Here is a 14,551-nt window from a genome sequence, read left to right on the forward strand (position 1 = left end):
TGAATTGTTTCATGTATTGGCCCACTTGGGCATGAAGCGAAGTAGTACATAAACAGTATTGTTTGTTTTATTGGCACATTAGTGACTTTCGATCTGTTTTGTGACAGCTAACTGTAAAAATGTATCACGCCCATCGAGGCAGTTCAGGCGCATGTGTCAATCAAATTTGCCACTAGGCAGACCGTTAATTCATTTATTTAAAATGTGTTAATCGCGATGAATTATGTGTATGTCAAAGCAGCACAATTTTTGATATTATTTGGAAAGTTAAAGTTTTTGTTGAAAAACAGAGTTATACCGTAAACCACCACCAAGTATTTTCTCTCTTTCAATGAATCTGTAAACCACGTGATGTTTGTTGTTTAAAATACTGCCTGTATTCAGGACACTTCACTCGTGAGCAAGGGATTTTCATCCCGAAACGCGTTGAGTCGGTCGTTTGGTAAATTGCTCCCAATAAAAGAACTGTGGTGAAGCTGAAGAGTGTTCGTGGTTGCCGAGTTTGTCCAGGTACGAAGTACGGAAGGATAACGGCGTTTTTTGTATATGACATCCCCATGGAGCCTCATATATATATATATATATATATATATATAATCTACTGGCGGTCGCCAGTAGATAGTTATAGTTAGGACCGTGTTTCCATAGGAAATCTGAAAATTCTATTTTGAATAACTTTGGCGCCGGTTGACGAATCAGCTCCTACCCTGAAAGTCTCGGGGTGATTCGTGAAGCGGGGGCCGAGAAAAAAGGGGGGTCCCAAAACGCGTTTTCCCCATGCATTTTCCCATAGGACCTTTAGTCGAAGGTACAGCCCGAACGGCTGAACAGAATTACTTGAAATTTGGCAGAGAGGTAGTCCTCAGGTCAGGCATGTGCCTTTTGCATATATGGAGTCAATCTGTTCAGTAGTTCCTGAGAAAATTGCAGTTAAAAGTACATAAATATCTATAGGCGCGCACCGCGCGCGCACGGTGCACGCACCCTAACGTGCGCGAGCGTAATTCTGATTGGTGGTTACATGTCAGTCAACGTTCGAATCAGTCGAAATCAGGAAGTGTCGGCCGCCATTTTGTTTGTTTTGGGTGCGACAGTGAAAAAGAGAGGTGGCGAACGTGAAAAGGGGGCAGGGTAGAGAGTTCCCGACCCCCTAGCCTTTGTCAGGGGGTCCCTGAAGGACCCCGAAGGGTGAAAAAAACATATTTTTCTTTTTTTTTTTTTTAAATCGCGGGGTGCGCGCACGGTGAAAAACCTTAAAAAAAATATATAATAATACATACATAACTTAGCATTTTAAAAAACGTACAAATTCACTTAAAAAACCATAGGTTTCACACACGTTATAGTTAGGAATTAGCATTTAAAAAACCTTGCAAATTCACTTAAAAAACCATAGGTTTCACACGTTATAGTTAGGTGGACATTTCACTCGTAAAAAACCAATGAAATTCCCCCGTTATAGTTAGTTCAGATAACTATAACTCGCACCACTCTATCACAAGGATGATGTCATCAGTGATGTCATGAGTGATGCCACTGACCATGTCATGAGTGATGTAATATGTGACGTCATGAGCAGTCGATTGAGGGCGCGCGAGTTATAGTTATCTGAACTAAATATAACGGGGGAATTTCATTGGTTTTTTACGAGTGAAATGTCCACCTAACTATAACATGTGTGAAACCTATGGTTTTTTAAGTGAATATATCTATTACCTAATGGCGGTCGCCAGTAGGTAGTTATAGTTAGGACCACGTTTCCATAGGAAATCCGCAACATTCTATTTTGAATAACTTTGGCGCCGGTCGACGAATCCTCGCAAATTTTTCAAAATAGGTGGGGCGCTACGCTCCGCTCCTACCCTGAAAGTCTCGGGGGGATTCGTCAAGCGGGGGCTGAGATAAAAGGGGGGTCCCAAAACGCGTTTTTCCCATGCATTTTTCCATAGGACCTTTAGACACAGCTACAGCCCGAACGGCTGAACAGAATTACTTGAAATTTGGCAGAGAGGTAGTCCTCAGGTCAAGGAAGTGCCTTTTGTAGGTTTGGTGTAAATCTGTTCAGTAGATTCTGAGAAAATAGCCTTTAAATCAATATATATATATCTGAGCCAGCTTACGGTGCGCTTACCGTACGCGTACGGTGGCGTGCGCGAGCGCGATTTTGATTGGCTCTTAGATCTTAGTAAACATTCGAATCGGTCGAAACCAGGAAGCGACGGCCGCCATTTTTTCTCTCGCTCTCTGAGTTGGGCAGCAAAAACGAAGCCAAAAAATGGCTAAAGAGGCAGTTTCGTCACATCCTAACCACCCAGCATTGATATAGGGGTCCCCAAACAACCCACAAGCCCAAAAAAAAAAAGTATTTTTTTTTTTGGTAATTCGCCAATTACGCTTACCGGACGCGTACGATAAAAATTAAAAAAAAATAAAATAATCCACATTTTCCCCACCCCGTGTGCAAATGGTGCCCGAAGGGCCCCATTTGTGCATGGCTTATTACAGATATAAAATTAACAAAGAATACATTTCAAAAAGATGCGCATAATATGTCCCCCATGTGCGCACGGTGCGCGAAGCGCATCGTGCGTACATGGCCCATCCCGCATAATGTGGGCACGCGGTGCGCACAGCGCACCGCGTGACCACCGTGCATGCACGGCACTAACTGCGTAAAGTGGGCGCGCGGTGCACGAAGCGCACCGCGTGCTCACTGTGCGCGCACGGTGCGCGAAGAGCACCGTGCGCGCACGGAACGAACTGCGTTAACTGGGCGCGCAACGCCACGAATGGCGTAAAGTAACTTAGCATTTAAAAAACCGTACAAATTCACTGAAAAAACCAAAGGTTTCACACACGTTATAGTTAGGAATTAGCATTTAAAAAACCTTGCAAATTCACTGAAAAAACCATAGGTTTCACACATGTTATAGTTAGCTGTACATTTCACTCGTAAAAAACCAATGAAATTGCCCCTTTATAGTTAGTGCAGGCAACTATAACTCACGCGACCGCAATCTTCTGCTGATGACATATGTGTCTTTATGAAAAAAATATATTTGTCATATATGTATAGCTAAAATTTAATGGAAGAAGACATGGGCAAATAAGTGTCTAAATACAGTATTAGCATCAGCAGAGGATTGCGGTCGCGTGAGTTATAGTTGCCTGCACTAACTATAACGGGGCAATTTCATTGGTTTTTTACGAGTGAAATGTACAGCTAACTATAACATGTGTGAAACCTATGGTTTTTTCAGTGAATATATATATATATATATATATATATTATTTTTTTTTCTCAATATTGTAAGTATTTTATAGACACTATGTCTGCTTCTCAATTAAAAAGACATCAATACTTCCCATTATATAGTACCACTTATGATTTTATTTACTACATGAAAAGGCATGCGCACGTTCAGCTCCACTTCTGCCGGGCCATCCTCAGGACAACCAATTAGACAGATTAGAGGAAGAATGTTGACAGCCTGCTGTAACTGCAGGGCAGGACAACCGAGCTATCGATCAATCTGCTGGCAGCACCCGAACAATGACCGTCATCTGTCAGAAAGCTAAAGGTGGTGCCTCATTAACGCACCACTCACCTGCCCTGAGCAAATAAAGGCCTTATACTAATATCTATCCTTCACCTGCAAGGTGTTGCTTCCTCTGCTGTTAGATGGACTAATAGCGGTCAGTCTATCCGCCTCTACTGAGACCCCCCACACGCTTCTTCCCCCTCACGCTGCGCATCCCCTCTCATAGTTCACACAAGCTAAGGTCCTCCCACGGAGTGTAAAAAAAAAGAGTGCGATGGGACGGGGGAAGCAGAGTGACAGAGCAGACAAACATTTCAGGCATGCCATTCTAAGGTACTGAGGCATGACCACAAAATATACCTGTGCAAAATTTGATAAAGATGAGCTGACACACCCGTCCAAATAGGCTCTTTGGTGTGCTGGCACATGTCTGTCTATCATCCCTTTCAGCTTAAAACAGGAAGGGAGTGCTGCAGTGCTGCAGCTGTGTCTCTGGTCACAGTGGTAATTCCTCATTCCTAGTCTTCTAGGCAGTGCTGCGGCTGTGTCTCTGTTCCCAGTGGTAATGTCTCATTCTTAGTCCTCTAGGCAGTGCTGCGGCTGTGTCTCTGTTCCCAGTGGTAATGTCTCATTCTTAGTCCTCTAGTCAGTGCTGCGGCTGTGTCTCTGTTCCCAGTGGTAATGTCTCATTCTTAGTCCTCTAGGCAGTGCTGCAGCTGCATCTCTGGTCCCAGTGGTAGTGTCTCATTCTTAGTCCTCTAGACAGTGCTGCAGCTGCTTCTCTGGTCCCAGTGGCAATGTCTCATTCTTAGACCTCTAGGCAGTGCTGCAGCTGCATCTCTAGTCCCAGTGGCAATGTATCATTCTTAGTCCTATAGGCAGTGCTGCAGCTGCTTCTCTGGTCCCAGTGGCAATGTCTCATTCTTAGACCTCTAGGCAGTGCTGCAGCTGCATCTCTGGTCCCAGAGGTAATGTCTCATTCTTAGTCCTCTAGTCAGTGCTGCAGCTGCTTCTCTGGTCCCAGTGGCAATGTCTCATTCTTAGACCTCTAGGCAGTGCTGCAGCTGCATCTCTGGTCCCAGTGGCAATGTCTCATTCTTAGTCCTCTAGGCAGTGCTGCAGCTGCATCTCTTGTCCCAGTGGCAATGTCTCATTCTTAGAACTCTAGGCAGTGCTGCAGCTGCTTCTCTGGTCCCAGTGGCAATGTCTCATTCTTAGTCCTCTAGGCAGTGCTGCAGCTGCTTCTCTGGTCCCAGTGGCAATGTCTCATTCTTAGCCCTCTAGGCAGTCCTGCAGCTGCATCTCTGGTCCCAGTGGTAATGTCTCATTCTTAGTCCTCTAGTCAGTGCTGCAGCTGCTTCTCTGGTCCCAGTGGCAATGTCTCATTCTTAGTCCTCTAGGCAGTGCTGCAGCTGCTTATCTGGTCCCAGTGGCAATGTCTCATTCTTAGTCCTCTAGTCAGTGCTGCAGCTGCTTCTCTGGTCCCAGTGGCAATGTCTCATTCTTAGTCCTCTAGGCAGTGCTGCAGCTGCTTATCTGGTCCCAGTGGCAATGTCTCATTCTTAGTCCTCTAGTCAGTGCTGCAGCTGCTTCTCTGGTCCCAGTGGCAATGTCTCATTCTTAGTCCTCTAGGCAGTGCTGCAGCTGCTTATCTGGTCCCAGTGGCAATGTCTCATTCTTAGTCTTCTAGGCAGTGCTGCAGCTGCTTCTCTGGTCTCAGTGGCAATGTCTCATTCTTAGTCCTGTAGCAGTGCTGCAGCTGCATCTCTGTTCATACATTCCCTACACTCCAAACTAAAACATTTAGGTAAAAGACATTGTCATTTACAATGCCAATAGCTCTAACTCTAAAAAATTCGAAACCTATTGCATTGCAAATGTTTGTTCTTACGGGATGTTATTTGTTAACCCCATAACTTCTGGTACGAAGTGCAAGTATTGTTCCTTCTATTTGCTATTTGTTGTATCTGAAAAGTCAATTAATAATAAAAAAAAACAGCCTACGTGGGAATGTTGTCATCTTGCAGACTGCGCAGTTACTTTAAGAGGCCAGTAGGACTGGGATAGACAGTCACATGTTATTAGTCTACTGGCCTTCAAAAGTACTGATCTGCCAGAAGATCTCTGTTTCCGGGTAAGCAACACTTCTTCCTGCCTGACTCCTTGATGTTAATCAATGTTTCCTGTGGTGCCTTATTTGTCCAAGTAATGTATTTCTTGTGTGCACCTGTTCATTTACTACTGATAAGCACTTCAGAGCTACCTGCTCTGGACACTGTGGGAGCATGGGTGTGGTTCTTTTCAAAAGAACCGGTCATGATGGCATCTCATGTTGTGTCATTTCTGTGTCATTCCACTCGTCATTCCCATGACCCGCCTCATGCATGTATGTTTCTGTTCATGTCTTTGTCTCCTAGTGGTGAAAGTGGTGCTGGGAAAACTGTGGCTGCTAAATATATCATGAGTTACATCTCAAAGATATCGGGCGGTGGCCCCAAAGTTCAGGTGAGTTGATGTTTTTCAAGGGGGGCGTGCTTGCAAGAGGGGGAGATGATATCACTTCAAAACCATCTGGGTGGGAATTGGTCAATCCCTTTGTTTAAAACTCCATTTCCCAAATGGCATCTTTTTATGGGGACAGTGACAAAAATTGGTCCTTGAATTGATCATATTTAAATGTCTTTTTTTCTTTCTTTTCATGTTAAACCCCGTTCTGTTCAGTGCGTTTCAGTGGGGACTTGAAGTCCCCCCGTATTCTGTTTTTGTTATGTTCTATGTTCTGCTTATATTGTATGTCTTAGTTTTTATACAGAACATGGAGGTATTCAAGTGCTTTCTGAAATTCAGGGGGTGATGAGTGAAAATTAGCATCAAAGTTTAGTGGGCCGATTCACAGAAATAATCTGAGACAAAATCCTAAATTTACTACTTTTGGTATTCACAGAAGGCATTTAGTAGTAGTAAAGTTAGGATTTTGTCTTAAGTTTGATTTAAGACAGACTTAAGAAAGACTTTACGCAGACTTAAGACAGACTTAAGACAAAATCCTAACTTTACTACTACTAAATGCCTTCTGTGAATACCAAAAGTAGTACATTTAGGATTTTGTCTCAGATTACTTCTGTGAATCGGACCCAGCCACAATACTGTTGAGATAGTACCTTCTCTGACTGCATGCTTTATTTTGCTCTGATCATTTTACGACAGCAATGATCGTACAGTGCTTCAGGCAAATATGTTACACTTATGGATTATCATCTGCCACATGATCTATTGCGTTATTTTAATAGATAAGTCACGCCCGCTCGAATTCCCGATTTTCATTTTTGCCACTCAATTATGTAGTACTCTGTGCTGTGCTTATATGCTTTATGCGCGCTCCCCCTCAACACCGCAGATTATATTACACTGTATCCCGGTTAGCCTTTATCTATGCCCACGTTATGCCAACGCACATCTCTTGATACTAAAGTCTGTCTTTCCTGCACCTGTTTGTATTTTATTTGAAACACATGTAATTGCCTGGCTCTTGTTTTTCTACACAGTCAACATGTACTGCAATAACCCCATGTAACGGGATTTACCCTATGTGTCCACTATCTTCTATGTAAAGCGCTCTGATGCCTTCAGGCCAAGTTTGCGCTATATAAACGATGAAAGTTCTTTTTGATTTAGACCAAACTGAGGTAGGAAGAAAGACCCTGAAATTTTGAACCTCCGCTGAGCGTCTTATTTGATATTAAGATTTTGGATGAATCATAGTTGACAACAGCTTAAAAGGTAAACAGAGGTACCGCTGAATGGAATCAAAGCTGAAATTAAGCAGTTGAGATCAGTCGGCTCCTTTTTTAACTGGATTATGATCGTAAAACCTTGAGTGTTTTTGGATTATTGATCCACCAGTGAGAGCAATCTTGGTTGGTGCCTTAGTGGTTGCCTATTTGTATTATGGATATAAAAATACCCCTGAAATTCACCAGCATTGGTGAGCAAAGCACACAACACCCACTATAACTCCTGCCACCATCCATTACACCACAATGTGTTTTTTTTATCACACTTTTGTTTCTGTATCTTTGCTAAATTGGTGTTTTGAGCATGGAGGGTGGTGCGAGTTATGGCGTTGGTGTGCGCATTGCTAAGCATAACTGGTGAATTTCAGTAGTTGCATGATTTTGAGCCAGAACTAAAACTCACTATTGATCTTCCTCAATCGTGCTTTCCCGAACCGGTAACAGCCGCCGATGCGCACAAGCCTGCACTCTGTAGCATCTTGACACCGTGATACTCAAACCTAGCTCTTCCCCGCTCCCCTCCTCCTCATTCCCTCCTCCTTGAAAGAGGTTCAACCCAAGACCTCGTGCACCCATCGAGGTTTCTCAGGTCTTCCATACCTCAATGTTGCACAGCACGCGGGGACCTCAGAAACAATACTATATACCATGACCTATTGTGTTCCCGTCGAGGATTCTCAGGACTTCCATACCTCAGTGTTCCACAGGATGCTGGGACGTCAGAAACAATACTATATACCATGACGTATTGTGTTCCCGTCGAGGATTCTCAGGACTTCCATACCTCAATGTTGCACACCATGCGGGGACCTCAGAAACAATACTATATACTATGACCTATTGTGTTCCCGTTGAGGATTCTCAGGACTTCCATACCTCAATGTTCCACAGCATGCTGGGACCGCCAAAACTATATTATTTACCATGACCTATTGTGTCCCCGTCGAGGATTCTCAGGACTTCCATACCTCAATGTTGCACAGCACGCGGGACCTCAGAAACAATACTGTATACCATGACGTATTGTGTTCACCAAGGAGAGGATTCTCAGGACTTCCATACCTCAATGTTGCACAGCATGCGGGACCTCAGAAACAATACTATATACCATGACGTATTGTGTTCACCAAGGAGAGGATTCTTAGGACTTCCATACCTCAATGTTGCACAGGATGCTGGGACGTCAGAAACAATACTATATACTATGACCTTTTGTGTTCCCGTCGAGGATTCTCAGGACTTCCATACCTCAATGTTACACAGCATGCTGGGACCTCCAAAACTATATTATTTACCATGACCTATTGTATTATCATGCAAAAAAAAAACAAATACTGTTGTAAAGCGCTCCGATACCCTCGGGTCTGGCCAGAGCTATATAAAACTTCTCAATAAATAAATAAACTGCATTTTTTCAGTGAATTTCATTGTTTTTCCTCATAATTTTCTTCATTTTGATTGTGGCTGAACCTTTCCCCCTTGATGGGCCTGCATGAAAATAAGGAAACTAAGAGTTGTCTAAACATGCTAAGTCTCTGCCAAATTTTGTTCAGATTCATAAGATGGTTTCAAATGAAATCAAATAAAAAATGTTTTGTCCCCCATCTCCCCTCGCCCTCCTGGGTCAGCACAAAACCTGAAATGCCTGCACTGGATGAAACTTGCTAAATACCGGCCACATTTGATGCGGATTCAACGGTGCAATAGAAAATGTTATGCCCACCACTTTTAAATCTGCACCCCTCCCTCATGACGGGTTTGCAGAAAACTTGACTTACCAATAGGAAAACAATCCTTCCTTGCCTCTGCTGAATTTTGAGCCCCTTTATCATACTGTGCCAAACGTATTAGAAAATTAACACTTCTCCCCCTCACACACCCCGCCCTACCATATTTCAGGCATATTCGTCAGACGGTGCCAAAGTTATAAGCAAATTAAGAAATGGAATTTCAACTGACAAATTGTACAAAAGTAATAACCCATAATTCTCACCAGGCAGCTTTATAAAGCACAAATATATCTAAAACTACTGAACGGATTAATACCAAATATAAAAAGCATTTATACTTTTATTCAAAGTGTGGTGTAAATCATTCTGTGACTTTGCCGTGCTTTGTCAACATTTCCAGTGGGAGGTAAAACTAGAAATGATGCACTTTTCACCCGTCCTTAACTTTTTCCCATGGACGTATATTCAAGAAACTTGGCATGCAAAAACTTAGAGACTGACAAGTCTTGTGAAAATCCGTGGACCAATTGTAATAAGCAGATCAAAAAATGAACTTTCAATAGAAAGTATGGCTGAACCATTACTACACCTTTATAGAACTATCCAAAAACATAATGCCACATTATAGCAGATTCGAAATATGGGTGTTCATCTTATATTTCATAAACAAATGTTGGATCATGTCCTATGATTGCTGGTGAGTAAAAATAATTGCTTTAAGGTTCTAACTATGGTTATGCAGAGCAAGTCATCCGGATATTTACAGGAGATGGTCACGCCTTACTATCGGGGTACCAAGCTATTCTGTAAACTTCTGTTTACTGGGGAAAGATGACCAAAGATAGTTGCTACATCCACTTTTCCAATAGAGCTACAAAAAATAAGCTTTAGTCCCTTAAAAAGAAATTCTGTTCTAATTTGTCCTCTGCTCATTGAGATAGCCAATCAATCTAGTGCCTTCAGACAAGGGTTTGTTATTATGAGCGCTATATAAATGCAATAACTAAATATAATTATTGGAATACTTGTGAAGCTCTTCCACCAGCCACACTCTACTTAAGTATCGCAAAGGCGATTTGATCCTCTAAAAGTCTTTTGAAGAGTGCACTGGTTCAAGCCTCCTGTGAAGGGCAGCAGGAGCCCTTTCTGTACTAAGCGCAGTTCACTATGAAGAAGGGACTTGGAGTATATTGCCTTCAAGGGAAGCAATGCAGCGGCCTCGAGGTGAGTGTAGTGTCGCTGGAGCGTTGCACTGGGACACACCAGCAGCTTGAGCTGGCTGCTCCTGCAGCTCAGTTGTTAACTCATAGCTTCCCCTCTACTCAGCAGAAAAATAAGTCCTCTTATTTCATGAATAACTATTAGATCGATGCTACGTGCCAGTATGTGCCATGCACAACGTGCTGTGCAATGGTCATCTGCATCGATACAGCCTACATCCGTAGGCGTGCATCATTTGAGGCTTTGGTGCCTCTGACCAACTACAGATTTGCTCAGTGAGGTTCATGGCTAATCCAGGTATGGTAGTCTTAATCTTCTCGTCCACATACTTTTCAATCCTTCGTAAGGAGTTTCAATAACCCGTAGTGATGTTTACGGCAGTGGCCTAGTAAAAAGTGCAGGCACCTCTTTCCGACAACGTTATTTTTTTTGTTTTCAGTTCTCTTATTCTAAAAGGACTATTACCTGAATGATGCAATATGATACCATTCATAACATAATTTGGTTAACTGGTGACTTGGCATTAGGTGCATTTATCCAAATGTGTGCAGAGTTTGGTCTTGAATCTATCTTTGAAGTGGGACTTTAATCAGGTCCGGCTAGAGTGCTAGGTTTCACTGCATGTGGGTCAATTTCCTGGTAGTGCTTCATCTGTGTTGCTTCTGTGCATCTGATGAAGTGATGTGGATTGTCTGGAGTTTAAATTCCTGTTGTGTACATTTTGCTGTGCCTCTTTTTCGAAGTAGGCGAGATCCTGCCCCCTGAAGACCAGGTCTTAGCTGCATATCAATTCAATGTTGTCCTTTCTTTCTCGTGGAACCGGTAAAGGTATTTAAAGACGCGAGTTGTTCAGAGTGAGACAGAGCCAAGCTTATAAATTCATATCAAGAGCGTTTAAATGTCCATGTTACTAAATCATTACTAAACCTAAATGAAGCTAGCCAAAGAGCACCCTGACATTGGTCACACCCGATCATTCTGGTGAATAAATGCCCTCCTCTGAGCTGCTGTGCAGCAAACAACACCTTCTCACAGCACTCAAACAGAATTTACAAAGCCTTCAGTTCTCTTCCAGTACAATAGGCTTTTCATGAATTGTAAATAGCCGCTATGTGTGCTTGTGATCTCATGGCCTTGGGTGGTCTTCAGACGTGTGCGCTGGCAATAAATAGAAAGGCTCCTGTTCACATTGCATCGCGTGCTCTGAAGAGTAGATCTTTCATCAGAGCCTGTGCCTTGACCGCAGACCCCAGGACCCTGCCTTATTAATGGAGTAGGCCTTCGCCACAGCAGTCAATGGAGTCATCATTCTTCTTTACAGGATGGAGTTAGTATTTCAGAACTCTGATCAATCCAAATGTTTGCTTTTAGTTTAATTATTCTGAAACAGTCATTCATCTGGATTGGTCATCATTCATATCAGTGATGCTCTTGAAAGAGGAGAGCTTGCAACCGGAAGTGATTATGAAACATTGGGAGCGATTCAGGGAGTATCCTTTCCAGACACTCCTCTAGCAGGGACAGGCACTCTCATAACTGTCAACCACTAGACTTAAAAATTCGGGTGAAGTCAGGCATTTAAGAGGGTCATTGGCATGGGAGCAGTTTACAGACAGAGAGGGCTCCTTCATGGTGCCAGTAGCAGGACAAGAATCTATCACGCAAGAGCCAAGCAGCAGTGCAGATGTGGCCTGGATCCCTGCTCCCTCGTTGTTTACTCTCTTGCTGCATGGACTAAACATGGGAAAGATCCCACACATCCTCTACACCAGCGCTTCTTAACCTATCGACTTCCTTGGACCCCCACTTACTCATTACTGGAATCAGGGGACCTCTACTGAATCATTATTGGAATCCACTGATCCCCAATGAGTCATTACTGAATTTCAGAGACCCCAGCTTAAGCGATTTAGATGATTTGAACTTCATACCAATACACACAAGTACAAAAACAAGCATTCAGAAAACAAATACCCAAATGATGACATATTTTATTCAATTCACAAACAAATATAAAATCTACATTTTCACTTTAATGAGAAAGTTGTGGCTTTTCTAATTTCAGCAGATGCCACCCAGCTCCTTACTATATTCTGGTTGAATGAAGCATTTGCACTGCTCTCACACATCAGTCTGAGAAAACGAACTGAATTTTTAGCCAGGAATTTCAACTTCTTTCACATTGATGGAACATTTAAATATTTTAAAGTTTGCTTCTTTACATACAATTTAGCAATCTGTTAATATTATTTCATTTTGTGAGCCATAGGTTAGGAAACTGCAGTTCTACACAAACAAGGCCCGTTTTTGGTGCCTGTAACACACAAAAGGTGATGGGAGGAATATTTGCAATTTGTCTAACCACTGACAATCGCTCTGGCAACCCATCGTTCCTTTGCTCACCATGCCACCTCAGTTAGGACTCAGCCATATGCAAATCAGTCTTAACCCTGCCTCTCATGAGAACAGTCCAGCCCGAACTGCCATGCCAGGTCCGCCCTGAACCGGTACACAAGCAACCCAGGACCTGTTTCACCCTAGTTATGGGCTCATCAGACGGGTACAGCTTGGTTCCTGTGACAGTGAGCATGACACCCTCCTCCGGCATACCCATGCCACTTAGGACGGTACATCAAACACACAAAAGGTGATGGGTGGAATGCTTGCCATTTGTCTAACCACTGGCAATTGCTCGAGGTAGCAACCCAACCCATTGTTCTTTTGCCCACCATGCCACCTCAGTTTGGACCCAGCCATATGCAAATCAGGGTTGACCCTGCCTCTCATGTGAACAGTCCATCCCAAACTGCCAAGGCAGGTCCTCCCTGAACTGGAACACAAGCATCCCAGGACCGGTTTCACCTCAGTTTTTGGTGCCACCTCGTGCCAGGTAGTCATTATTACTTGCAAGTAAATACACTCATTTAATCTTTACTTACTCTACACGTAGTTTGTAATTCCGGGCCTTGCAAGTGCAACTAACTCTTTATGTGGGCAATAACCCGTTTTTGCAGGTGTTTATACTGAAATGCGGGTGAAACGACCGGCCTGCACTCTGAACAGTATGTGTCATGTCCTCTCTAAGTCCAGGGACCAATAGCAAGGCAGGCATCTTGGACGCCTCTGCATTTGCCGTCTGCCTACCGATGGGCCAGCTAATGCTCAGAGTCAGGGGAGTGAAGTGCACAATCCCCTCCTGTGTGTAATGTCTTTATATGTTTAACCGGAGTCGCCCTCTCTTCATAGTTCGTGCCCTGACCGCAGACCCTGCTACCCTGCCATATTAATGGAGTTCCTATAGCCCTTCAGCGCAGCAGTTAATGGATTGATCATTCTTCATTATGGGAAGGAGTTCAAGTTTCAAAACTCTGGTCAATAAAAGTGCATGCTTTTAGTTTAATTATCTTGAAACAGTCCCTCATCAGGATCGATCGCCAAGAGGAGTGATGCTCGCCGCCATCCGGCCTTGGCAGAGTAGAGCTTGCAGCCGGAAGTGGTGATGCAGCACTGGGAGGAGCTGACCAGGAAGTAATATTTGCAGACATTCGACAAGCAGGGAGGGTAAGCAAGAGAGGCTGTCTAGAGCTTTGTAAAAGAGAAATAACTCACCTGAAGAAAATGAATCTAGCAAAAAGCACCAACAAGTAATCGGAAGATGGCCTCCAGGAGATGCTTCGGCTAAATTGGGAGACGCAGAGCTGTAGGATGAAAACGTAAGTACAGAATAAATATAAATATAGAATTGTGGCATAGCAACTGCTAAGCAACAAAAACGTGAGCACAAGAACGCACGAGCAAGCAATGTCAAAATATCAGCTGGTGCACACACAAGAACATCAGAGACAGGGTGCATGGAGAAGCAAGGCCACAACAAGGTCGCCCGGTGCTCCTCTTCTGAGTCAAATCAAACTCTTGTCAATATCCATATGGCAGAGCAAGACAAACAAATCAGATATTCAAAAGAATAAAATGTGTAAAAGAGTGATTTTACCCTCAGAGAAATATTGATTATGAGGGATACATTTCCATTACTGCATGTCAGATGGAGGATAAAACAATAGGCAAGTTTGCCACACGTCTAAGAAAATTGGTGACTTGCTGTGATTTCCACACATTTAGCAATGACGAAGCCATGGGGCTGCAAACAATAGGATACTACTCAACTGCCGTCAAGGTATTAAAAGAGACTATTGATCTAACAAAAAATTCTATAACTGTCAAAATCTGGAGCAAGAGATGAAACTCCTGCAGCAAGGCATGGAGG

General features: G+C 43.3%; 1 protein-coding gene across 2 annotated transcripts in view; it reads left to right on the top strand.

Annotated features, from left to right (window-relative positions):
• Nucleotides 1-14,551, top strand: part of MYO1E (myosin IE) — a 541,337-nt gene that overhangs the window by 252,745 nt on the left and 274,041 nt on the right. For both annotated transcript variants that reach the window (XM_085643738.1, XM_085643737.1), the window contains exon 5: nucleotides 5,960-6,047. In XM_085643738.1, coding sequence (XP_085499864.1) covers nucleotides 5,960-6,047 — 88 coding nt within the window. The remainder of the gene's footprint in view (nucleotides 1-5,959; nucleotides 6,048-14,551) is intronic.

Source organism: Triturus cristatus, chromosome 3_1 (genome assembly GCF_964204655.1).
Source record: "Triturus cristatus chromosome 3_1, aTriCri1.1, whole genome shotgun sequence".
Lineage (NCBI taxonomy): Eukaryota > Metazoa > Chordata > Amphibia > Caudata > Salamandridae > Triturus > Triturus cristatus.